Here is a 26,568-nt window from a genome sequence, read left to right on the forward strand (position 1 = left end):
AGAGATTTTCAGACCAAAGCCTTTTGGTACTAGTGGTGGCAGGTGGTTAATGCCTGCTAGCAAAAACATGTTTAAAGTTATCTGCATGGTCTACAAGAAGTGATACAATGAAATGTTAATTATCAGTGGAAAACTGCGACATTGATGAACAAGCTAAGTGGACAGTTATAGTGTATCCCTACTGTCACACTATTATGAACACCAGCGCAACACAACCCATGCATGTTGCTTTGGACGCTGCACAGTACCTGGCACACCAGAAGCGCTGCCCGTCGTCCCAGACAGAGACTTGAGGGCAAACTCGATGTTCTTCCTCTGGAAGCCCATCTCCATTAGCTGGAGGACGATGGGCAGAGGGGGGATGGGGGAGGTCTTCTGCTTCTTCTGCCGGGGTGGCCTGATGTGCTGCACGGTGACCGGGGTGGTGGCCTCGCTGGAGCTGCTCTCCTCAAACAGCGGAGACGAGGGGTGCGTGGACTCTACGGCTAGGTACTGGCACACCGCCAAGGCTGCGGCCTACGCGTACAGAAACGTGCGTTAATGGTTGGTTACGGGAGATTTACAGAACCTACCAGAAAAGTGTGTGTGTGTGTGTGTGTGTGTGTGTGTGTGTGTGTGTGTGTGTGACTATAAGGATCTGAGTGGTTTGATCTGTCCCACAGACTCACCTCCAGCTCCTGCCTGTCGAAAATGGCCTTGATGGGGGAGGGCTGGGTGGCGGCAGTGAGCAGCTGTTGCAGGAGGAGGAGTGGGGGCAGGGGACCCTCTGGAGACAAGTCTCCCACATCAGGAGACGACGGCACTGGGTCCTCTGTAGGAAAAACACAGAACAGAGGGAACTGCTACTGCACTCACTTCGTTGCCTTTTGAGTCATCAACACAGCCGCCCGCTACTTTGTAATAATTTGTCTAAAATGCCAGGGAATTTTCAAGAACAAATTGTTAGGACTCATTTCTGACGACAATCACAGATGACAAAGTGTATGCTATCGCTTTCCATCAACTATATTTGCCAGTTTTTGTAGTCAGAGAGAGAGATTTGTGCCTCCTAAACGCCTCAGCCAAACTTTCTAGAAAACTACCCGTGGTATCTTGCCGGCAGATTGTGAAAATAAAAGAATATTACGAGGTGTGCACGCTGGGCAAGACCTACGCTGTAGACGGTATGGGGGTGGAAATTGCGGGATTTGAGCGGAAGTACCGCTCAAGGAAATTACGTTAACGCTTTACAAATCTGTTGTAATTGGTCGAAGAAATATCGTATCCGGGGGAAATACATCTGACAGATGTTCCGGCGCAACACTTCCGCCGATACCGTCTCTGCCTTAGGTTGTAAACAGGCTTTTCTCTTCGCAGATGAGTAAGGCTGGGACCGAGGCTACGAGGTCAGAGTTGTCTCTGCGGTGATGGTCGGCTAGTTAAAAAATCTTGGAGGTGCAAGAATTGCAGAAACAAACTTGAGCAAGGAAATGCACTCTGACATTTTGTTATTATCTTGCCAAACTTTGTTTACGCAAGACGTACACTACAGCGGGGTGATGCTCTTACCACTGGGGTTGGGTCCTGTGTCCTGAACGGCCGCCTGGGATAGGATCTGTCGGAGTTTGTCCTGGTGAGAAAGCAAGGCTCGTGCTGCCTTGAGAATGTACAACCTGAGCTGCTGGCAGCGTAGCAAAAGGATGTCCACCTGGTCTGCTGAACACACACACAGACACATTGGAAAGAATTACAGCAGTGGTTTGTAATTTGAAGTACCGCCATAACTCACATTACACTGGACCCCAGCAGGCAAAAGAAATTAAGGGAGGCCTAAAAAGACATGGTGTAGGACGATAGAGAAGGAGCTCCAGCAACATCAGAGCTGGGGGACCGTAGAGAAGATGGCCAATGACAGACGCCGGCTGGTGCCGGTGTAATATAATATATAATATAATATAACATAATATAATAGGGATAAGTATAAGTAACTATAACTGTTACAACCGGTAAGGGTCCATTTGGAACCCCCTTTAGTTTTTTAAAAGGAACCCTGAGGTTCCCTGGACCCCACTTTGAGAACCATTGCATTACAGCCTACATCAGACAGTCAGACTACGGTTTCCCCAAACAACACGTAGAAACTTGTTGTGGAGGTTATGTCAAAGAAACAAGACTGAATCGATCATTAGAGTGCATACAACTTCACAGGGTCACTGATGAGACACAGATCTCATAAATCAAGGTTTTGCTCAATGTTTTGTATATTAACATAATTAACAACATAAAGACACAACCTCTTAACAGCCCCCAGTCCCCTGTGCACTCATCTGAGCCATCTGAGCATCCATCTGCTGTGCGAAGCAATTAAAGTAATGTGTCCTCCCCTGGGGACCAGGACATACTCCTGTACCTGTGAGAGCTCGGCTAAGGGACTTCTTCATGCGTTGTTTCTCCAGCTTACTGCCTGCTAGGTTGACCAGCTGGGCCCACACTGCCAGCATAGGCTCCGTGAAAGGCAGGTTTTGCACACTGAAGGACACGACAGGCAGCTAAATGGAAAACAAACACATGTCATCAGTACTGAGGTCCAAATGTACTACATAAAAGGCTTAGTTATTTGTGACTCATAAATCCAGTTTACCAATGGTTCATGACTTTTAATTAAAATGATCAATATTGGAATACTGAAAATGTGTCCAATGTATCTTTCAAAGACAGAACGTCTCTTTGTTGCGTCTCTCAAACCTGTGTTATTCATATGATTGTCTGCCGTAAATAAATATAGTATTAAACATGAGTCCATTGACCAGTTGTTGTTTTTGTGCATTATTACTGCATTATTATTGTCATCAGGAGAACATTTGGCAAAAAGCAGATCTACAAGCTCACCACACGTTGTAGCGTGACGTGTTGTAAGCTTGTAGATCTGCTATTTTCGGTGAAGAGATTCGGTGGAGATGGAAAAAAAGGAAGGGGCAAAGTACAGACCCCTGGGGGAACTTTAGAGAAATAGCATGGAGACCTACTGAATACTACTGGTCGATAGTTTGCGATATAGCTTTTAAATTACTTTGCCCAGCTCTACGTGAACACCTGCGTACCGGTTTGAGTTGGCTAAGCAGGCACACTCGGCAGGTCCGCATCTCGTGAAACTGGACGGTGATGCGCCCTTTTGGCGTGATGCGCGTGACCGTTCCCTCTCCGTACTCCTCGTGAACCACCTGACCACCCAGGCGGAGCCGTCCATCGATGCCCCCGATCACAGCCAGCACGGCCATCAGGCTGCCCACCCTGGGTCCCTCGGACTCTGGGAAATACTCCTCCAGGAAACACTGTGAAAAGAGGAGTAGAGGGGTCACCTGAACCAGGGTCTGTATCCATTACACTGACTGAACTCTTATACTGCTCCAAAGATTAACAGAACACTTATATATATATATATATATATATATATATATATATATATACACAAAAGCGTATATACAGTATACAGTACATCATACATGTATGTTGCTCACTAAAACTGCAAAAAGAAAAAAGAAAAATTAAGGGAACCCACTTTGTTATTACTCTTACTAGATGTTACAAATGCTTCCTTCATCCTGACTCCTGAAAGCACAGTTGTTCTAGTAGATACAGTTTTGTCATTTAGAGGTTTCAGTTGTGTGTCAATGCTTACAGCCTCAGACTGGCGTCCCGTCATGACGTCAGTGATGGAACTGAGCTGAGTGTTGATGTAGTCGTTGATCAGGCCGTTCCATTGGACCAGAGAGTGAAGGGTGCGCAAGACGGCCACTATCTCCTCGGCCAGCGTGCTGCTGTGAGTGGCTGTGAGAGAGGCCTGTGGGCGGGACTTCCTCCGTCGCAGCGAACCCTCTGTGGCAGGTGGAGAGCATAAGAGCGGGAACATTTTGGCATAAGAGCAGGGAAAAAAGGAGAGGCTGTATAGACCCTTGGGGTCTAAAGTGTAAAAGGTTTAAATGGTGAATCACTCCTTTATTGTGTTATTCTATAAGGAACGTGGGCTGATGTGTGAGCGTACCTCTGAGCAGTGGCAAGTCGGAGGAACAGGTGCTCAGCAGGCTGCCCAGGAAGCCAAACAGCTTCTCCACCAGGAACTTCATGTCGTGAGAGCGCTCCATCTTGTCCCAGGACGGCAGCACTGCCTGCAGCAGCCGTAGCGCCAGGATCTGACCAAACACACGGTGGACTGAATCAGCGATGCCGGCGGCACAAATCCTCAGTGTTCGTTTTACTGAGAGTGTACAAAATAAATGGAACCAAATGGACTTCTTTCTGATGTAAGCCCTCTTCATGTAGTCATAAAGAGACTTCAGGTGCTGTAATGACTAGGCTTCACAGCATTCATGTACCCCTCAGGTCTTCAATACACACTTCAAATAAACCCTCAACCATGCACATCACAACTAGTTGGCTTAGCCTTGCATAAAATGAGTCAGGATCAACTCACATAACAGATGTCATCTCTATAGCACGTACTGTAAAGCATGTATAATGTATAGCAACATCCACAATTTGATGTTTCAAGATGTACATTCAAAATCTCATGTTGTTGGATTGCATGTACAGTTCAGACTTCAGTGAATACCCACTATTGATTTCTGCAAGACTATGTAGGCAGGGTGCACTTCATTTACTGTCCTTGGGGAGGACAAAGGGCCCTTGTGGACAATCTGAAATGTAAACGTGGACGTTCTCCCACTATAAGAACACAGCCTTCCTCTGGAGAAACACTGACTGACTGCCTCACTGTCTTCTCATACATACAGTATGTTACATTTCATACATTTCACGTCACCCAATTAATGGTTAACATTAATATGTTTTATATTTTCAGACTGTATAAAATTTGACACAAAAAGAGGGGGCAGTTAGACCTATGCAAGTGAAAATGTTTAGAAAACCCCTCATTTTGCGCGTAAACTTTAACAATCTTATGAATCACAAACTATCAGGGAATGTTTTCGAACACATGATATTCTGTTAAAGCCACCTGTCTTTGCAGTGTGATGGCGTTGAAGGACTGGTGTCCCTCCACGATGCGGATCAGGAGGCTGATCCATGCGGAGGTGCTGAGGGTGCTGCACATCTGCGGCATCAGAGCGATGCTGCGGATGAATCCCAGCGTGCACCAGCTCCTGTGCTGCTCCCGAGACACCAGCCTGTAGGACGGACAGCCTGAGGAACACAAGGAGACGGGACACGTTAACTTATGGTCCACATTCCTTTGAAATGCTAAAAGAGTAATCATAATCATAAAATTCACTTTAGTCAAGTGGTTTGAGGTGGCCATAACTGAATCGTAGAGAGGCCATCTGGGTCAACCCTAGCCTGGCTAATAAGCCAGACTCAAATCACACTGTCGTGTGGTATTTGAGCCTGGAGATGCTGTGTATGATCTTGTTTCCCGGGGGGCGGGTTCAAACATTTTCTCTTTGACGCAATTGGTCAGAGCTACTGTCAGTCAAAGGTCTCAAGCATTGAACGTCACTGTACCAAAGCCCACCAATATTGCATACCGTGTCCCGATTGGCCACACCAGTTCTCTGGTGTAGGAAATGGGCGTACAATTGAGCCTCTCCAGACCGTAATCCGCCGGCAGGCAATTCTTTTTTGCCAACGGCTGATTCGGTCTGGCTTATTAGCCAGGCTAGGTCAACCCAGTTGATGTGTCAAAGTCCTGAACCAAAACCCTAAATCCCTAATTGCTCCACTTATTAAAAGTGGCCACAATAGTAAGGATCTGTAAATGCAGAGGACAGATTTCACATACAGTATGTGCAAAATACAGTGACACATAATAACCCAAAAAAGGAGTGTTGGATGTGTTACCTGACTTGTCGTTGGCTCCGCTTTCCACCAGCACCCTGAGCAGCCCACAGAGGGTGCGAGTGGCGTCTGTCTGCAACACCTCTGCATAGATACCAGCGGACAGAGACAGAGTCTTCAGCAGGTTGACTGTACTGGTCAGCATCATGGCTGTGGGGTGGTTACTCTTCTCCACTGGTTCCCCTTCTGGAAAGCAGAAACAAAACTGATCAGCACTCATTCTGCCTATTTATGTTTTGTTGTATGCTGGGTCATTAGGGCTGGTTTGCCTACAACCTCACCATTGACATGCATCACCATACAGAGGCCACGATACGATATGTATCACCATACAGAGGCCACGATATGATATGTATCACCATACAGAGGCCACGATACGATATGTATCACCATACAGAGGCCACGAAACAATATGTATCACCATACAGAGGCCACGATATGATATGTATCACCATACAGAGGCCACGATACGATATGTATCACCATACAGAGGCCACGATATGATATGTATCACCATACAGAGGCCACGAAACAATATGTATCACCATACAGAGGCCACGATATGATATGTATCACCATACAGAGGCCACGATACGATATGTATCACCATACAGAGGCCACGATATGATATGTATCACCATACAGAGGCCACGATATGATATGTATCACCATACAGAGGCCACGAAACGATATGTATCACCATACAGAGGCCACGATACGATATGTATCACCATACAGAGGCCACGATATGATATGTATCACCATACAGAGGCCACGATATGTATCACCATACAGAGGCCACGATATGTATCACCATACAGAGGCCACGAAACGATATGTATCACCATACAGAGGCCACGATACGATATGTATCACCATACAGAGGTCACGAAACGATATGTATCACCATACAGAGGCCACGAAACGATATGTATCACCATACAGAGGCCACGATACGATATGTATCACCCTACAGAGGTCACGATACGATATGTATCACCATACAGAGGCCACGAAACGATATGTATCACCATACAGAGGTCACGAAACGATATGTATCACCATACAGAGGCCACGAAACGATATGTATCACCATACAGAGGCCACGATACGATATGTATCACCATACAGAGGCCACGAAACGATATGTATCACCATACAGAGGCCACGATACGATATGTATCACCATACAGAGGCCACGATATGATATGTATCACCATACAGAGGCCACGATATGTATCACCATACAGAGGCCACGATATGTATCACCATACAGAGGCCACGAAACGATATGTATCACCATACAGAGGCCACGATACGATATGTATCACCATACAGAGGTCACGAAACGATATGTATCACCATACAGAGGCCACGAAACGATATGTATCACCATACAGAGGCCACGATACGATATGTATCACCCTACAGAGGTCACGATACGATATGTATCACCATACAGAGGCCACGAAACGATATGTATCACCATACAGAGGTCACGAAACGATATGTATCACCATACAGAGGCCACGAAACGATATGTATCACCATACAGAGGCCACGATACGATATGTATCGCAATACGCGTTGATTTTGAAAAATGAACTATTGCAGTGGTTCCCAAACCTTTAAGCTCAAGACCCAAAAGAGAAATTAGACGTTTGCCCGGGACCTAAAATACTCATTAAAGGCCTCTCTTCCTACAACCTACTACTACAGCGTCATGTCCAGGCAGTGTACCATACCATACATCAAGCTGCCTCATGCTACAGAAACAGGAGATAAGCTCCTGACCTACAGTATATGGGCCTTATGGCTCAGGAACGTTTGGTTCCCAAGGCTACTTACTTACTTAAAGGCCTGTGTAAGAGTCCTGGTAGTCAGACATGGTATTTACAGAATTAAGACAGCATAGAAACAGAACTACTAGGCCATACAGGATTTATACTGCTCTCAAATTCCTTGAATAATACACATTACAGTGGCAGAGGGGATAAATGGAGGGCAAATGTTGGAGTGTTAGACAAATCAAGTTATTATTTTGATTTGGAAATGGGCTGACCTGTGTCGTCCTCTGTGTCAGAGTCCTCTGTGGCAGGCTGGGTGGCGGGCGGTGGCTCTGCCAGTTTGAGGTCATACTTGCCCTCCTTGCCCATTCGGTAGGAGTTGGTGCTACTGGTGTCCCACTGGACTCTGATCCATCCGTCCTCGCCCAGCTCTCCGATAACCCGACCCAGCCCAGGCGCCGGTCCATCCTGTAACAAAGTCGTGTCAATTATGTTGTTGAAAACTATGGCGACAAACATTCTCTGAAAGTGATCTCCCAACTATATCGTTCACCACTATAGCTGTGTTGTGGTCTATGTCATCCACTTGAGTATATCTTGTGTTAATCTTTATCGCTGTCGTGCTTTCTTATCAGTGAAAGCACTGGTCTGTTAAACAAATGCTAGTGTAGACTATTCAACATAAGCTCACTAATGCTGTTCATCTACAGTTCATAATCCTACTGACCTGGTCTCCCCATTTCCAGTCCAGTCCTCTCATGACTCTGGTGCCGATCTTCATCATGGCGGCCAGCTCTGGGCCAGAGGCGGGCAGCGGGGCTGGAGCCGCCTCCTTCCTGGACTCCTCCAGGACAGTGGCGGAACCTCCATGTGCACACAGACTCAGGTCCTCCTCACTGCTGTCTGTGCTGGGACCTGAGGACAGCACAGGGCAAAACGATGGCATGAGATCCTCCTCTGGTCCTTCACAGTCAATGAGAACATACGACGACGTGAAGACGTGAATATGGGTTGTGTTCTTTTTTTAAGCTGGAAAATATGCTGCATCATCGGTTGGTTTGGTCTTAGTCGACCAAAGCCAGTGGTGGAAAAAGTACTGTTTTACTTAAGTAAAAGTATCAATACTGCAACATAGAAATACGTTACAAGTCAAAGTCCGGAATTCAAAATGTACTTGAGTAAAAGTACAAATATATTGGCATCAAAACGTACTTAAAGGACCAAAAGTAAAAGTACTCATTGTGCAGAATGTCTCATTTCAAGTTTTCAAATGCATACCAATCTTTTGAAAATAGCAGATCTACATGCTCACAATGCGTCACATCGCAAACCTAAAAAGGCTGGTCTTTGCATAATTGCATGTACAGTATGCAAGAAACTGAGTACAGTAAATATAACTGATTAGTCAACACATTCCCATGACTATTAGTCAGCTCTTTAGTCAAGGATATCCCTAGAATGTAATGTAATGTAATGCTGCACTAATGTGATGTCGAGTGTCTTGTTCGTAGTATTGCGTTAATGTCTTCTTGTTGGACTGCCACCATACGAGATGTTGAAGGAAAGGTTTTTATTTATTGCCAAGTACACTTGGCAGTAAAGTGACATCTCTGTGATGTGTCTCTGTAATGTGGAGCATGCTCATTGCTCACCGATGAGCCTGAGTATGCTCTGTGTGAGGGCCAGCGTGCCGGAGTTGAGCAGCAGACTGAGGCTGTTGGCTCCGTGCTTCAGGGACAGCATGTGGATCATGGACAGGAGGAAGCGGGCTTGTGGAATGGTGCCGAGACTCGGGCCTGCCGGGTTCTCGTTGGTGATGGTCTGCAGGGGAACGGGTTGCACGCCTGGTGGTGCACGGGCAAAAGAAAAATCATAGTACGTACTTTAGCTCAGGTTACCTTCTGATCATACAGATATATGATAACCAGGCTAGCCATGTAAATGATATGATAACCAACTACCAGTTACCAATTACCAGCTACGTACATGTGATTACCAGCTACATGTTTACAGGTATGTGGCCAGTTTATTTCAGGTATGACATTAACTATTGCAGTGGTTCCCAAACATTTTAGTTCTTGATCCAAAATTTTTTCCCGGGACCTAAAATAGTGAAAATAGCTGATCTACAAGAGAGTAGTAGTAGATCAGCAATTTTCACTACTTATTCAACAATTGTTTTCTAATTTATGGAATTTCTTCAATTTTTAATGTATTCCTTCACGAAATTACCAAAATATGAATTCATGAAACATGGGGAATGTTTATGAAAATAATAATACCAGTTTTAATGCCGTGATTAAAAACTAAATGTAGGAAACCAAAAAATCAAGGCACCCATAAAGATCTGTCCGTGACCCACAAATGGGTCCGACTCCTGACACCCTGTTTGGGAACAATTAACTATGGTTTGGGAACCAGTGAACTATGGCGTCTACAGAGGCGTGCTGCGCACCCACCCAGCTCTTTGAACTTGACGCTGGCCTCCAGCAGGATGTTGCGGACATTCTGGATGGCCCAGGAGTACAGCTTGCCGAAGGTCACCTCCAGCAGCATGCGGTTGAAAGGCGGGATGAGATCCACGTGCTTCAGGCAGTCCGACAGTGGCTCGCTGCATGGCAGCCACAGATCAAACATTACAACAGGAAATGAATCCATCGCCACAGGTTTAAAGGTAGGGTAAGTGAGTTTCTTTGGTTAAAAAGAGTGTTCAAAAGTTCTCAAAGTACTCATTGCTATAGAGTGTTTTTTCAGTAACAGGAGTCTCCATGTCTCTCCGGCTTTTTATTTTTATTATACATAAAATGCATTTTCAGATGGGGATACCAATTTTATACAATCAGGATAGAGAACGCAGTCAGGATACAGATTTGTGGAATTGTAAATGATGACAAAGAAATGAGCAGACAAACTTGGAACTGGAACACTATAAAAAATGAAGCTGATGATGGCTACTCAGTACTCACCTACCTGAACATGTATGTTCTGTTTATTAAAGAGCCGGGCAGACAGGGAGACCCATGTTACTGAAGGAACACTCAATAGCAATTATCAGAATATAGTGATTTAACCTTTCAACAAAAAACATTGTTTTAACCAACAAATATCACTTACACTACCTTTAACCGACATAATGTAGATGCTTTCATGATGTTGCTAAGAGAGCTTTATTTGGTTGAGCACTGACATGCTTTAAGAGAATTGAATAAGCTTTTGTTAGAGAATGTATGCTACATCTGAACTATGATTTGGCCATATAGCCACTTTTGCACTGACGTCCGTATTTTAGGCACATTTTCTATAGTTTCTATAATTGCAAAAAATAGCCGTTCCACAAGTTTATAGCTATTTTCACTATTTTGTCATTTAACAAAGACATACAAAGTATATACTGTAAGCCGGTTTGGGTAATTAGGGTGTATGATGTACAGTAATGTGAAAGCCTGTTGACATACCCGATGTTGGTCCCTTCTGGTATGACCCGCTGCCAGCCACACAGCATGGCGTACTGCACCGACGGCAGCAGGAAGCTCTTGGAGGCCAGCTTCAGCATGGTGTCGATACCCTCCAGCCGAACCTCCGCCCTCTCCAGCTGTGGCGGCGAGGAGAGGCAGTAATGTAAATAAAACTCTGTTTGGGATCCTGTTCACTTAATTCAGAAGGCTACCACATGCAATGCAACCTCTAAGAAACTCCTCTCTGCGCCCAGCACTTTTCTTTGATCCTTTCGTTCCTGGAAAACTAAATGATGGATCTTGAACTAATTTCACCCTAAATCTGTGATGTGAGCAAAAAACTAACTATAGAGATACATACTATGTATATACATATATACATATGTATATATGTATGTGTGCATACCGTATATGCTAAATGATATACCTGTATTCTAATTTCCTCTATGTGTATCTTTATTGGTTGCTCTATTGGCCCATTAACTCCTTGTGGAGTAAATAAAGTTACATCTTAAATGTTTCAAATGAAGTGTTTTTAGATGAATCTCACCTGTTTCAGGAGACACTTCCTCATCCTCTCCACATCGAGAGGTTCTTCTTTCAGTGCAAACTCCACTATGGTGGCCATGAGGCTGGACTGAGAGAAAATGCCCATAACACTGTGCTTCAGCCACCTGTACTTCTGAACACTGTTCACTGTGTTCATGAGAGGATGCCACTTGTCCTGCTATGAAAACACCAATACAACAATGTTAGGTTTCACAAAAACTGTAACCGTTACATTGTTCTCCAAACCATTAACATAGCAGATATACTACTGTATAGCAGGTATAGAAGCTCATCACAGTACGTACGTCACTTTGTGCCACGCTGAAAGCTTGTACTGCTATTTTTGAACATATTTGAAAATTCTTAAAAGTGTGAGAACTACTGATTCAGAAGGCATTGGTAGAATCAGCCTCGGGTCTTAATGGGTAAGACATTTTATACTAGAATAAATTGCCGGAAAATTGTATCTAAATCCCTGAATGTGTCGACACCCTATGCAAGGAATAATTTATCCCCTTCCCTGACCGACAGGTGTCAGGAACCTGTTCATTAGTAAAAGAGCAATCACACCTTCAGCATTGCCTGGTGAAAGAAATCAGTCATTCATACTTTCTGTGTGCGCCATTTGCATGCCATTAAAAATAATAAGACACACGGGAAATGAGTTGGCAAATAATGCCATTCATTGACAACAAATAAATAATACCCTGGAGAGAGAAAGGGAATGAGCACCTTGGGCGTTTTGCTAGTGGGTGATTTCCTGTCGCCAGACGTGGGGTTAACAGGGACAATCAGCTCCTCTCCGTTGGTCCCTTCATTCTCCAGCTTTGGCTCCTCCAAGTCAGCAGACTCAGACTTTTTAGGCACTGTTAAAGTTAAAGGCATTCCAACTTAGTTATCGGATATTGAGATTTGGCCCATGATAATGTAACAATGTGGTCCATCTCTACTGGCAATATCCCTATATTTATATAGACCCCCCATGACACTATGTGCTATATCTTGCGCCACCCCTTAGCCCTTATCCCTAAACCTATTAGGTAGGGTCACATGTGCCCTCCTGTTTAAGCCCTACACTAGATATCATTGGGTAATGTTGGGGTACCTCTTTTTTTCCTGCGGTCCCTGATGAGTTTGCGCGTGATTCTCTTCCAGCGGGGCTGAGAACTCAGCAGCTTCAGCTTAGACACGATGGACAGGTCGTTGCTCACGGCCGGTCGCAGCTCATTGAACAGGAAGCGCAGTCGCTCGATGACCGGGGCGCACACCTCCTTATAGGAACGACCCTGCTCCTGGTGGGTCTGACCAAGCACATCAAACAACATCACTTTCGGTTGAAGTCACAGTGCAACGCCAAAACGTGCAAAACACGTTTTGTAAGAGAATAACTAATTTCAGTGTACCTCGAACTAGGATTTGGTCATAAGATTACACCCTACAAGTGGTAGTTAATTTGATAGCAACTTGTTTAGCCCCAGAAACCAGAATTAAAGACCTGTCCCACCAAGTATGAAACATTGGTGTAGCTCTGAGAGAGAGAGAGATCAACCAGGTGCTCAATGGAGATAAAAGTTGAGTAAAAAATGTAGATTGGTGCTTCTAGGGTCAACAGAAACCGAAACTTGAAAAAGAGCAGGGATCCGAGCAATCATGTGAACAAAATGTTGTGCAGCTTTGGCTGTGTCATGCCAAATGGAGTTTTCTTACAAAGCCATGCTACTCCTTGTATAACAAATTAGTTACACCGAACCTGGCTCCCACACGTCATTAAAGATTCAGAGGAGCAACTCGTATTACAGAGCTGTCATCCGTAGACGTTGGACAGCTCTCAAGTCTGATCTATAGTGTACATAGTCGTACTATGGTGTCCTGGGTCGAAAATAGGCAATCTACAAGCTCACAAAGTGTCATGATGTGGCGCATTGTGAGCTTGCAGATCTGCTATTTTTAGCAAGGGACACGGCACAAGTATAAATCAGGTTTCACACACACCATACCGTACCTTGATTAAAGAGCACTTGGCCTGGTACACCATGCGGCACACGTCAATCACAGATTTGGGGAGGGACCTCTGCTTCCCCTGGTCCACACCCAAGGCACACTGATTGACAAGTGAGAGTGCAACATGACCTGTGACAGGAACAGATATATAGCATGTTGTTTAGACAGTCTACACATAAAATACATTACATTACATTACATTACATTACTACTACATACTATGAAAACATTTACATGACAGTATAAGAAAAACAAGTTAAAAACTTAAAATACAAATGTTATATAGGTTCATTGTTTACCTGGTATCCTAGTTTCTTGAGGCACTATACTACTCTCTTTGCATTTATATTTATGTGATTAATTACTTTGTTTATTGTAAATTGTTCTGGATGAGAGCGTCTGCTAAATGCCTAATATTGTTCTGTTTGTGAATGAGAAAGCATGCACTTGATGTCTGCTGCATAGCTTAACAAGTCATTGTTACATGTTCACATGTGGTGGTTAAATAATTATGTACATGGAATGGTTTGTTGTTGGTTTTTTTCCCCAGAAGAGAACATTTTGGTTGATAGACAACAAGATAGAGCAAAACAGTGTGTCTTTATATATATTATTTATTTTGGGCCATCTCATGAATTCCGGCGGGCGGCGGTGGCTAAGGGGTAGAGTGGCTGGATGGTAACTGCAAGGTTGCCAGTTCGAAGTTAGTGTCGAAGTGTCCTTGAGCAAGACACTGAAACCCTAATTGCTCCTGATGTGCTGGTTGGTGCCTTGCATGGTTTCCGCCGCTATCAGTGTACAATATTTGGCCCATGATGTGTGTGAATGGGTGAATGTAATGCACTTTACATCTATGTAAAGCGCCTTGGATAAAGGCGCTATATACTGTAAATGCACCATTTACCATTCCACCATAGCTTAAATAGTAAAAATGGCATTCATAAAATACAAAATGCATGCGTGCATGCGTGCCTGCGTGCGTAGATATACTGAAGTTTACCCAGATCTTGGTGTTTTAGCAGGCAACAGAGCAGCAGACGCCCGACCTCCTCTACGGGATGCTCCAGTGGGAAGGTGATGGGGGTGATGAGATGATACTGCTTACAACAACGCTCGATTTGGCATAGAAAGTCCTGCAGTGATGTCACAGATGAGACAATACACACAAAAATGTGTAAAATGCATTATGCTTGCTTGTCTTCCTGACTGTAACTGCAAAGTGAAGGCAAGGGGTGTCCCGCCCTCTGCTCACAGTAAAATGTATGGAAGAGATAACGTTTTCATAATCAGTTAAATTAATGAGTTCCATTAAGTGCCACATACATACCTTCACAGTGTGGTCCTGAGTGTTGTTGTCGGCGATGGCCTGGAGGAAGGGCTGTGCGTGGTCGCTGAGGGTTATTCTACGGAAGTACAGCTTGGTCTTGTCTGGGTTGGTGGAGCTGCAGTGGTCCTCGTCCTTCTCCTCGTTGTAGTTGTAGTGCATCTGACTGGTCTGCAGACCCCCAGAGAAGATGGACGACTGGAGCCACTCTGGGGGAGGCAGGGCAGGGGGAGCACCAAGCAGCTTAGAATCAGTGGTTCCCAAACTTTTTAGCCCGTGACCCAAAACAGAAATTAGACATTCTCCCGGGACCCAAACTAGTGAAAATAGCAGATCTAAATATCTGTTCCAATTTCTGGAATTTCTTAGATTTTTATTGTATTTGTTCATGAAAAAAGAAATTGAATTTTGTTTTTAATTCATGAAAACTTTAGCTTGTTTGTAAATGTTTTTGAGAAGAAAAGGGTCCCGCACACTGTCTTCACTTATAGAGCAGTAGTTTTATTAGATGACAACGTTTCGGTCTAAACTAAGTCAATACTCTGGATGGTGTGTACATGTAAGCTGAAAATGTCTCTTAGTGAACTCACTGGCACATTCTATCTCCATGGCGGACAGGGGGGTGCTCATGGTCAGGTAGGAGGCGTGCAGCCCCAGCAGCAGTCCCAGGTTCCTCTCTGTGTCGATGAGCGGAGAGGACAGACTGCTGAGGTCTGGGGTCGTCACGGTCTCCTGGTTGGGCTAGAGATGACAAGGCCGTTAGAAAAGACGATAAACAACTTGGAGAACATGTTAGACATTTGGAACAACTCCCGAGCAGGCAGCCCATACCTCCATGTATTGGCCAACGCAGAAGGCCTGCATAGATTCCCTGGTGTCCTCGAACTGCAAGGCAGCTTCCAGTGCCACCACAGGGTCCTCTGTGGCAAACTGGGCTGTAAGGAAAACATACTAACTCTGTTAGAAGAATCGTGGCATTTAAACTTCTATCATCAATGTATTAGTCGAGTCTCTTCGTCTGTGCACACGTACAGTATGTATGCACGGTATGTCTGCAAGTATGTATGTCACGCTGTCCGCAAACCTGAGCTGAATCACATTACCGACAAGGCGACGAGCCACTCAACTCATCTATGCACACACCTAGGTTTCCTTTTTGTCACAGGTGTGACTCCTTCAACGCGTAAGTCAAAAGAAACATATCCTAGGACTTTATTATTGCAATCCTATTGTACCGTGCCCCACAATATGGTGACAATTTCATTTGAGAAGCTCCCTACAGATCAGATCAAATGTCAACTGGAACCATATGATATGATAGGAGGATTTTAAACCGTTATCGCAACCAGTGAGGCCTTCAAGTCCTACCCAGGATGCTGTTCCCAGCGAGGGACTGGGACTGGGCCTGGAAGTCTTTGATGTCGTAGACCTTGCCATCGATGACGGTCCAGAAGCCGCCGTCCTTGTTGTGGTTCTCCAGGTCGGCCTTGCGGATCAGGGACACCTCCTCGTTGTTCTTGGAATTCTGACCCGAGAAGAATGAGCCTGGAATCAGGAGAGCACATGAAGGTTACTCAAATGCTAGTCACACTGTGTCATAGTCTGTGTTCTATCATAATATCTCCCCCTCTGTAGACAATATGAGCAATATAAACATACTGAAAATGAAATAGTGTGACAAAACTGACAACACTTTCAAGTCGTATCGCTCAGCTCTAGGCCTGCGTTAGGAGCTTTACCCATAATGCCCGGCCACGCCAAGTCCTCGTTGTCGTCCCTCTCGTGTCCTGGGGACAGATGATTGAAGCGGTCCAGGTGTTCGAGGAGACCAGCAAGGAGAGGGATGGAGCCCGTCTCCTGCATGAGGCCTCCATCGATGGTGAGGAGCAGGACGATGGACACCACCAGCTCAGGCAGGAGGACACCTACATGACAAGAACCAGTCATGGGTTGTGGAGCAGTGCTTCTCAAATGTTTTCAGTTAAACATGGTGTGCATGATTAGGCCATAACTCAAGAGAGTGTGAAAATGGAACCAAATCCATTTGGGTCCATATTGTACAACAAATATTTGAGGGAATTACCAGTCAGATCTCCTTCAATGACGCGAGACACTTCGGCAAAGTGGCGATGGCCGGTGAAGGCGATACTCGTAGCTACTGGGAGGATGTCTCCGATGTGAGTACATAGCAGGGCGATGTACTTCTTCAACAGGGAGCCCACACCCAGGAGCTCTGGGTCTGTACAAAGAAGGGTGGAAGGATAACCAACACATGGAGTCATAGACATTCCTGCAAGTGGAACCCAATGGGCTATATGCCCACAGAGTAACTCTTCCTACTTCCGGCCGCTTCCCTACTTCCTTCAGGTGTTACCGATGATACTAATGAGGGCCCTGTTTCATTTAGTGTGCAGTGGTTCTCAAAAAATGTAATTTCAAGGACCCCCATAACCCTGAGTGCACTCAGAGTTTGTGTACACTTTCAGAGTTACACACCCGCAGGGGGCCACTTGGAACCCACTCAAGGACACTTTGAGACCCACTGGTGTAGCAGGGTGTTTCCAGTCAGCCAACATGCACAATAGCAGCACCCTGACTCTGTTTGACCAGAATGGAACAGAGCCTTCATTAGTATCATCAGTAACACCTGTGAAGGAAGTAGAGAAGGGGCCCAAGTTCTTTCCGAAATGGCGTGTGTGCATAGAGCCCATTCTGTGATAACTAGCTAATGCTCAGTTGGTGTCCAGAAAGTAAATTGAATTTGATAGCAGTATTGACACTTACTGTATCCATTGGTGTTCTCTGTGCCGTTGACACCCAGGTACAGCTTGCTGACCAGTAGCCTCTGGAATCGTAGCAGCAGGTCCAGAGATGCAGAGCGCTCCTTGCTGACCTGCTCTGCATCTAAACAGTTGGAGATGCGCCGCGCGACGTCCTTCAGCCTTGCGATTGTCTGGGAGGCGATGTTCCTGCAGATGACGTCAACTCGGTTAATATCACAGAATCGCAGAATGTGCCGCCAAGTGGGTCATGAACTTGAGCATGATCATTGTCCCAGTCAAAGATGTGTTTGTACCTCAGTAGTTGCTGCACCAGCTGCACCAGTGGCAGGCTCTGCTTGCCGGCCGACTCGTAGATCCCCGTGTTGATGAGGTCTTTGTCCAGCATGGCACGGCAGCGTTGCATGGTGGATGCATTGGCCTCCTGTTCATCTATCTCCTTCTCCTTCTGGGCCTCCTTTTTGGCTTCAATGTCCTGGTGTGAAGAGGATGATTAAAATTACATGAACCCTCGGGTCCCAGTTCTGTACATGTCATAATAATTAGTGTCAGTCAGAATACAGCCTGTGGTTTACATGTTGTAAACCACAGGCTGACACCAGAATGACCCTCACTGATATCATGTCACCCTTAAGTGATTCTGGGCTATATCATGCGCCACCCCTTAACCCTTATCCCTAAACTTATTTGTCATGTTTTACTATTTTGAAAAACCTTTTAAAATAGTTCAAATCTACAGGCTCACAACGTGTCGATATAGATCAGCTAATTTAATTATTTTTAAATGTTTTTCAAAATAGTAAAAAATGGCAAATAAGTTTAAGGATAATGGGTAATAAGTGGTGGCGCAAGATAGGGCCCAGAATCACTTAAGGGTGACATGATATCAGTGAGGGTCATTCTGGTGTCAGCCTGTGGTTTACAACATGATGAAACATAAGAGTCAGCGTATATGAATAAATCATGTGTGGGAGACGAGTGCAGGGCTGCGACTCATGCACCAATGCACTGACCTGGATCTCGGCGGTGATGGCCGCGTTCAGCGCAGACTCCAGCCCTCCATCTGCCATCAGGCTGCTGACTAACAGGTCGATCATGAAGCGACGCCCGGGGCTCACGCTCATCTCGTTTCCAGATGCTGAGGAAGACCAAGATTTAGTGGCTGCTTCGTCGCCAAGTTGTTTATGTATGAATTCATAAAGATTTGTTTATTTATTTTTTAATTAACTAATTCTGTGCCATGGAAGTCTCAATGGTATCTCAAAACAGCCTATAAAAAATAAATTGTATCGGCCTAAACAGAAGGAATGTGCTCCAATATTGTTCTGCTGGTGAAATATCTATCTATGGAGCGAAGTTGAATGGCGCTCCATAGATAGAAGCGAGGCTAGTCTGTATACAGAAAACGTAAAAAACACGTAAAACACGCCAACGACAAAAATCACCATGAGGAAAAAAAAACATGTAAAATACGTCAGTGGGACATGAGTTAAATACAAAGATTTTCTTCAAAGCTTTATATATGAACTTTTTATATGAACTAGTAAAATGTCTAATATTTCTGCAGAATATAATTCACTGTATTTTAGTCACCATGTACATTTATCACTTTTATAATAACTTTCAGCTAAGACATTTCGTGTAGAGGGAAAAAAGGAAGTGCTCACCTGCATTAGGTAGGAGTGAGGACAGAGCCCGGGCTCTCTCCTCAGCAGTGGGCAGCAGCACAGACCAGCCGCTCTGGAGGACGGCCTGGGCGGCCGCCTGCACCGAGTTGAGCACCCCGGCGTTGCTGGCGAGCATCACCACGGTCTGCTTCACATTGTTGAGCAGCCCGCTGCCCAAGCCCAGGCCCAGCTCCTCGGGGTCCACCTGGTTACTAATGGCCGCGTGGAGCTGAAAGACCAGACAGACCAATGTTCTCATGAGCAAACTATAGGAAATTAAGGCACTTTCACACAGAGTCTGATGCAATTTTAATTGTATTGATTGGTTTTTAACCCATTCAGGCCTGACGTCGAAATAAAAAAAAATGTTTTCTAAATCATGAACATTTTCTGAAAGATTTGAGGCACATTTTAACAATTTTTCAAAAATAGCAGACCTACAAGTTCATAGCGCGCCACTCGGTGGCGCGCTATGAGCTTGTAGATCTGCTATTTTCCAATAGCTAAATTATAACATAATGTTTAAAACGCCAAAAGGGGTTCCCGCCCAAAATGGGTTAATCCATCTGGGGGGAAAAAACGCAGATTCAAACCGCTAGTTCCCAACTCTAATCTGACTAAAAATCAGTTTGGCGCTAGAAACATACTACAGCTCTGTCTACCTGTAGTCGGAGCAGGTTGAGTGTGGCCACGACCATGCACTCCTTCTCCTGTGGAGGAGGCCAGTCGGAGCTGCCGTCCATGCCCTCGCTGACCTGTCGTAGGAGCAGATCCAGCTGCTCAAAGGTCATAGGGCACACGTCCACCACGAAGGGCACCCTCTGCCCGACGGACCACTCAGAGCAGGAGGACCAGGCAAAACTCTGTAAAAACAACATGGTCAACTGGTTTCAACATGGTCTGTGAAGGTATTGCATTACTTTTATTTTGGTCTAGTTCAAGTGTGCGTTGTGTGTGGGGGGTTGTAAAAAGTATCTTTTGGGTATCATAGATGGCGTGCTGGGGGATTAGCAACTGCAGCCACGTAGGTTTACCTGTCCCGGGCCACAGGAGATGCCCACAATGTGCTTGGAGTTGAGGCCCGGCAGTGCTTTGGGCTGCTTCTTGTTGGAGAACAGTGTATCAAAGTGCTGTAGTTTGTCGTTGCTGCCCCAGCTGTGCACCTCCCCGTCGTCAGTGAGAGCCAGGCAGTGTGTGGAACCCACAGCGATGTCTACCACCTTCTTCCCTGCCGTGGGAGAGAAAAGGTTACATTTCAAGCTCAACTTTACTGTCATTTTAATACAATGGGTAACTATTGTACTCTGGCTCTTCTCTGCCTTAACCACATGAATCCCAGCAACCCTATTAGGCGTAATACCAGATGCTCTCTTATGTATACATTGAACATGATACAGGAGAACATTACATATTCTACAACAACAATGTGCGATACATAAAGAAACCAGGTGCTCGATGGAGATGCAAAAAGTAATAGTGAAAAGTAGGCTGGTGCTTCAAAGATCAGTGGGACTGGAATACTAAAGACAAGGCGGTGATCTGAGCACTCAAAAAGTTAAAAATGAGGAAAGGGTGGATAAAAATAGATGGCTTCTTTTAACTTTTATAAATTAAATCTATTTGTATCCACCCTCACCGCCTTGTCTTTAATGTGCGGTACATAATTGGCACATCAGCAGTTCAGAAACCTGAGTTGATGCTCTGGGAGTGTTTTTTTTCTTCCTCTCTCTCTTTTGTTTACGAAACAGAACAGAGCATAAGTCCTTAATGATTTTTAGAGCTTTCCTTTCACATTGAGTGATGTAAATGTTCTGAAAGGGTGGGAAGTTCTGAACAATGAATTCTGTTGCTGCCTTCACAGGCCTTTGTAGAAGTATGTGGCCCTGAGCAGACAGGTTGCTAAACCACAGGCAGAGGGTTAATATTCTAACTGGGCAATATAGTATATGAGACTAGATATCGTCTGGAATTTTGGATGTCTGTTACCCATTTTCTCTCCTCAATTAATTCATACCCACACATTTCTGTGCTACCACTGCTGTTGTAGAGTGATGTGTAGAGTGAGGTGAAGCCTGAGCCCTACCCAACCTGACCAATTAGCATAAACGTTTGGCCTGAGTAAAAACAAAAAGATGTCTGTACAATTGATGTCAGCAGTGGATCAGATAAATAGAGAGAGAGAGCGAGAGAGAGAGAGAGAGAGAGAGAGAGAGAGAGAGAGAGAGAGAGAGAGAGAGAGAGAGAGAGAGACAGACAGACAGACAGACAGAGAGAGAGAGAGATTTGCAAAGAGCATGGCTCTGGAGAGCATTAGCGTGCGCTCACACAAACTAGAGGGTTCACCGTCGTAAACAACTCACCCTGCAAGCTGTCGAGCAACTTGGGATAGCGGACGTGCTCGTCGGTGCCGTGGCCCAGGCGCTGGTTGTCCCCTTTTCCCCAAGTGTAAACCTGGCCGTCCTTGGCGAGCGCCACCGAGAACTGACTGCCGCAGCACACCTTCACGATGTCCAGGTCCTGCAGCTTCTCCACCAGCTTGGGTGTCTTGCAGCCGTCGCTGCCGCCGCGGCCCAGCTTACCGTAGTCGCCGTCACCCCACGACCACACCTGACCTGCAGTCCCACAGGGAGAGGACAATGTTTGAGAGACAACAAATACCTTGTTAAAACTTTGCAATCTGAGCCATAGACCACCAGTGGTTCCCCACTTTGAAAACCACCGTCCTAGACCGACTCCAGTCGGTAAGTCCTTTCTCTCCTGCTCACCGTTTTCCGTCACGGCGAGAGTTTGTGCATCGCCACTGCCACATGCCACATCTAGGACCTTCAGTCCCTTCAGTGCCGTCACCAGCATGGGTGTGGTCTGGTCCTCACTGGAACCTGTGAAGACAATCAAGGACAACATTCCCTGTCAGCATCCCGGTTGTGGACTCATTCGGGATTTGTTGATTTCATTTGCTGGGTAGAGAGGCAGTCTGGGAAGGTCCAACGTTGGACCTCCAGCTCGCCCCATCTACATGTTGAACTGTCCCTGAGCAAGAAGCAATTTCCCCTCCCACAGGGACCAGAAAAAAACCCACTTTCGACTGGTGAACTTTTTCAAAGGTTTTCAAAAATGCAAAAGAAAATAGCAGCTCTATAAGCTTGTGATGCATTTTGATGCGACGCCTTGTGAGCTTGTAGATAGACTACTTTCACTACTTGTGTGACACTCTTGTATGATGAAGTTAATTAATATGCATTAATGTGCGAAAAAAAACACACAAAGTTGAAATACGGTTCTCACCGTGGCCCAGGCGGCCGTAGTTCCCTCTTCCCCAGGTGTAGAGCTCCCCGTCAGACGTGATGGCAGCGCTGTAGGTGCTGCCACAGGCGATGTGCACCACCTGCTTCCCCGCCTGCTTCCCGTTGAACGCTGTGATCATGGCAGGCTCCTCCAGATACCTGGGATTGGAAATCAATAGTCATGGACTTACATTCCTTCCTTGTTTTGATCAACCTTTCTCCATGTAGCATTTACTGGTTTGGAGGAGATTATATTCATTACAGGTGTTAACAGTCCTTAATTAGACCGTTAACACCTGGGAACTTTTTTCATGTGATGAATTCGCCAAAACTGTTTCATACGTAAACACACAACGATAAAGCAACGCAAACTGTATTAGTAAAATAAAAGCATCAAGTTGTATCAACTAACTACACTACTACAGTGTATGAAATGAATAGTTTGGTTACGAAATACTCGGGCTGTCAGTTTCCCTCTATAATCCCATTCGAATTTATAATTTTTTATATTCTATATATTCAAATATTTTATACAATATACAACTATATAAAATAATTTATAGTTGTACAATAATAAACACCCACGTGCACACATAAGCTATAATAACAGGCGAAACCCAATTTTCAAGAGAAGTTTATGGGGGGAAACATTTAAAGGAGAGGAGTCTATACGCATTTCCAGCATACTTCTGTATTTTATTGAATATGCATGTGTTGAATATCAGCATCAGTATCATCAGGTGTCTCTCGTTCCATTGACTATAGTTTCTTACGTGGTGTCCCCGTGTCCAAGACGGCCACCGTCTCCACAGCCCCAGGAAAACACCTCCCCGTTGGCTGACAGGGCCAGGTAGTGCTGCCCGTCGGGGTGAGCAGCCAGCTTCATGGTCTTTCTGGAGCTCAGAGCGTGGACTAGCATGGGAGACTGCAACGACACCAACACGGAGACAGAGCGGATTTCCCTTTGAGCTATTGTTGCTTGTAAGCTTTGCTTGTGAGCTTTGCATGACAAAATAATTCATACCAGTGTGGTGCTCTTGTAGTTCTGGGTGTAAACGGCACCGCTGCTAGACAAGATCAGAAATCCCTTCTCTGAGCAGACGATCTGATTGACTCCCAGGCTGGACAGGCCCTTGCACTGGATGGGGCCGTTGACGTTGGCATAGAGCTTCCAACCCAGCAGACCCCAGGCTATCACCTCCTGCAGGGTTCCCTATAGTGCAAGCAGATGGACAGTTGGACACAGTCACAGAGTGTCTCATTGACTGCTGCTGATGTGTATATTATATACAGGCCTGCACACAACCGGTGCGCCAGTGCGCATGCGTCGTCAAGATGTTTTCTGCACGGTAGATCAAAGGCATGTGAGGCGCATTTGCGCCCCAACAGCTGAGACAGTTATGTAGAGAAATCTGACAGGCATTCCAAAGGAACTCAAATGTGATGTTAGAATCTTTACACGTGACTCTTATTTTGAAGAGGAAGTCAGAGCACAGGAAGTCCGTTTCAGTTGTAAACAAGCTAGTATGACACTGTCATAGTGCTAGTCGCTAAACCACGCAACCATATTTACAATGTGAAAACCATGCATCTGTCACTTGAACAACACTGGAATTACTTTACTTAAACATGGAACCTGCAGCAGTAGGTGAGTAATTAGTGTGGTTGCCCTAAAGGGCAACCAGACTATTGTAATTGTAACACTTTATTTTTACTGGAGTAACCTTTTTTTTTAAACGCTACTCCTCCCACAGTTTTAACTGTACGCACTTGACCCATATGTCAAATTGACCAAAAAAATCGGGAATGGTGTGCTTGCTCATTGCTAAGAGAAATATTGTATAGTTTAATTGATATGAATTTATTAGTGAATTAAATTTCCCCATTGACATGAATGGGAAAATGCGAAAAATCACGTTCAAGTATTTTTTCCTCGGAGACCGTAAGAGCTATAGTTACAAAACTTGGAGGGATAATTCGTAATACTTACTAAAATTAATTAACTTATAATTATATCGGTCGGCCTCATGGTGGCGCTATAACAGCCCACTTTACGCTTTGGCTTATAACTCTTGAACCGTATGTCGTAAATTCAAAATTTGCGTCATGATAGACTTTCCGCCATTTAGAATTTTCTTCAAAACACACTTTAATTTTCGGATTCTACAGATTCTGTCCGAATCTCACAGAAATCGGTACACATGATCTCTGGACCTATCGGACCGCGTTTACATTTTTTTTCAGATTTTTTGAAAAAATTTTGTCCGTATCGTTCGGCCTTAATCGTCGTCCGAAGTTAGTGGGAGGGGCCTATTTTACAAAAAATGCCTAAAATCCCGAACGGAATGTCCAATCCATCCCAAATTTGAATCAGATGTCGTGGGTGGTTTAATCAACCCAGAGCCAAAATTAATTCTATTTTCATCCATAAGGGGCGCCGCAAATGCGAAAAATGTAACCGCTTGTTCCGCTAACTTCACCCGTGTGAAGTTAGTGGCGCAACTCTGTGTGGGGGTCCCCAGGGGGGCCCCAGAAGTCCCAGACCCACAGGAACGCGGCCAGGGTGCCAGCCCGGTTCCGGCGAGCCAGCCCGCGTCCGAAACGGTCGAGAAATGACAGAGTTACAGTGTGGGGGTCCCCCAGGGGGTCCCTCTACTGTACTGTACCTTCACTGTACTGTAACACCTCAAATCATCATATATAGGCTACAGTTAATTGTGAAAACCAACCAAACGCTATTTTTCGTGCTCGGACAGACCCAGCCAGCCAGCCAGCCAGGGACAGACCCAGGGACACACAAAGCTAGATAGGAGTGGTTGCACCACTCAAAAGTTATTTTCACAGGGGTGAGATGACATTGTAATTTGCAAGCGAAATTATTCACAGGGGTGACGTGACAGTGTAATTGGCTGGCAATATTAGTGGGAGGGGCATATGTAAGCTACTGACTGGCAACCACACTTTGCAATTTTTTTAAATTGCAACCTTTCTAGTTAATTTTATCTGTGTTGGACGTTTCAGTGCTGCTAACAAACGTCCTCCTGATGCTTAACGACCACACTGTCTGTGTCTCTGTAGCTTATAGCATCTTTTCATCTGGCTGTGTGGGCAGCATAACATTGTGGCAGTGTAGAAACGTCCGTACCAACCCACCCCCCCCCCCCCCCCGCGCGCTTTGCGCACCAACTTGCATGTCCAGGTGCTCCTTTGAGAACTAGCACAAAATAATTGTGTGCAGCCCCGATTATATACGTTTTTTTACAGTGAAAACTGAACTTAAGTTACTTACTTACTTGTCTGTTTCTTTGAGATCAATTACATCATTTAACATTTTCAAGTCCTCTTTGCTTGTAGACCTGAAGCCCATTTGTACTTGTTTTTGATTTTTGGAGAGAGGCGTGTACTTTAATGCTTGATTATTCTTTTTATCTTTATTTTTATTTTATTTTTATTATTTCATTATTAGTATCACTATTATTAGTATTTTGTTAGGTGTTTCAGTGCAGTGGTTTCTGGTCTTGATGTAGTGTTTGAGTGGTTTGGAGAGCATCTATGTTTTGTTGATGTAAGTGTATTGTGCTGTGTCGACATGTTTAATGTATTGTTTTGTCTACTTGTATGTACTGTATTCATTGTGTTGTGCCCGAGGAACCCCTCTAAAACGAGTTGATACAACTCAAGGAGCTATCCTCTAAAGAAATAAAATTTCAATATACTTATGAAACTATTCTTCTGTTCGTCCAAAAAAGGTGCTCTGATCAGCGACTTCTAAAAATGGCTACTATGAAGTTGCCTGTTGGTCAAGTCCCAAAGAACAGGCACTGTGTACACTACACTACCTAACATCAGACTTACATAGCACTTTTCAAGATACTCGACAAGTAAAACATAA

At 44.9% G+C, this 26,568-nt stretch overlaps 1 protein-coding gene across 4 annotated transcripts in view; it reads right to left on the minus strand.

Moving 5' to 3' along the window:
- Positions 1–26,568, minus strand: part of herc2 (HECT and RLD domain containing E3 ubiquitin protein ligase 2) — a 78,438-nt gene that overhangs the window by 35,107 nt on the left and 16,763 nt on the right. For 3 of the 4 annotated variants that reach the window (XM_079505774.1, XM_079505773.1, XM_079505776.1), the window contains exons 12-47: positions 23,701–23,889; positions 23,450–23,601; positions 22,678–22,835; positions 22,158–22,271; positions 21,753–22,004; positions 20,427–20,620; positions 20,055–20,255; positions 19,393–19,621; positions 18,739–18,863; positions 18,022–18,200; positions 17,730–17,914; positions 17,029–17,184; positions 16,685–16,870; positions 16,314–16,490; positions 15,777–15,880; positions 15,536–15,686; positions 14,949–15,154; positions 14,622–14,754; positions 13,623–13,750; positions 12,726–12,921; positions 12,353–12,486; positions 11,622–11,798; positions 11,072–11,208; positions 10,076–10,227; positions 9,269–9,460; positions 8,344–8,531; positions 7,892–8,084; positions 5,833–6,015; positions 4,994–5,178; positions 4,022–4,169; positions 3,659–3,855; positions 3,081–3,311; positions 2,390–2,528; positions 1,549–1,695; positions 669–811; positions 249–516 (exon numbers count right to left, since the gene is read on the minus strand). In XM_079505774.1, the coding sequence (XP_079361900.1) occupies positions 249–516; positions 669–811; positions 1,549–1,695; positions 2,390–2,528; positions 3,081–3,311; positions 3,659–3,855; positions 4,022–4,169; positions 4,994–5,178; positions 5,833–6,015; positions 7,892–8,084; positions 8,344–8,531; positions 9,269–9,460; positions 10,076–10,227; positions 11,072–11,208; positions 11,622–11,798; positions 12,353–12,486; positions 12,726–12,921; positions 13,623–13,750; positions 14,622–14,754; positions 14,949–15,154; positions 15,536–15,686; positions 15,777–15,880; positions 16,314–16,490; positions 16,685–16,870; positions 17,029–17,184; positions 17,730–17,914; positions 18,022–18,200; positions 18,739–18,863; positions 19,393–19,621; positions 20,055–20,255; positions 20,427–20,620; positions 21,753–22,004; positions 22,158–22,271; positions 22,678–22,835; positions 23,450–23,601; positions 23,701–23,889 (6,229 nt within the window). The remainder of the gene's footprint in view (positions 1–248; positions 517–668; positions 812–1,548; positions 1,696–2,389; positions 2,529–3,080; positions 3,312–3,658; positions 3,856–4,021; positions 4,170–4,993; positions 5,179–5,832; positions 6,016–7,891; positions 8,085–8,343; positions 8,532–9,268; positions 9,461–10,075; positions 10,228–11,071; positions 11,209–11,621; positions 11,799–12,352; positions 12,487–12,725; positions 12,922–13,622; positions 13,751–14,621; positions 14,755–14,948; positions 15,155–15,535; positions 15,687–15,776; positions 15,881–16,313; positions 16,491–16,684; positions 16,871–17,028; positions 17,185–17,729; positions 17,915–18,021; positions 18,201–18,738; positions 18,864–19,392; positions 19,622–20,054; positions 20,256–20,426; positions 20,621–21,752; positions 22,005–22,157; positions 22,272–22,677; positions 22,836–23,449; positions 23,602–23,700; positions 23,890–26,568) is intronic. The other variant, XM_079505775.1, reaches the window with a different exon arrangement.

The sequence above is a fragment of the Electrona antarctica genome (assembly GCF_951216825.1).
Source record: "Electrona antarctica genome assembly, chromosome: 7".
Lineage (NCBI taxonomy): Eukaryota > Metazoa > Chordata > Actinopteri > Myctophiformes > Myctophidae > Electrona > Electrona antarctica.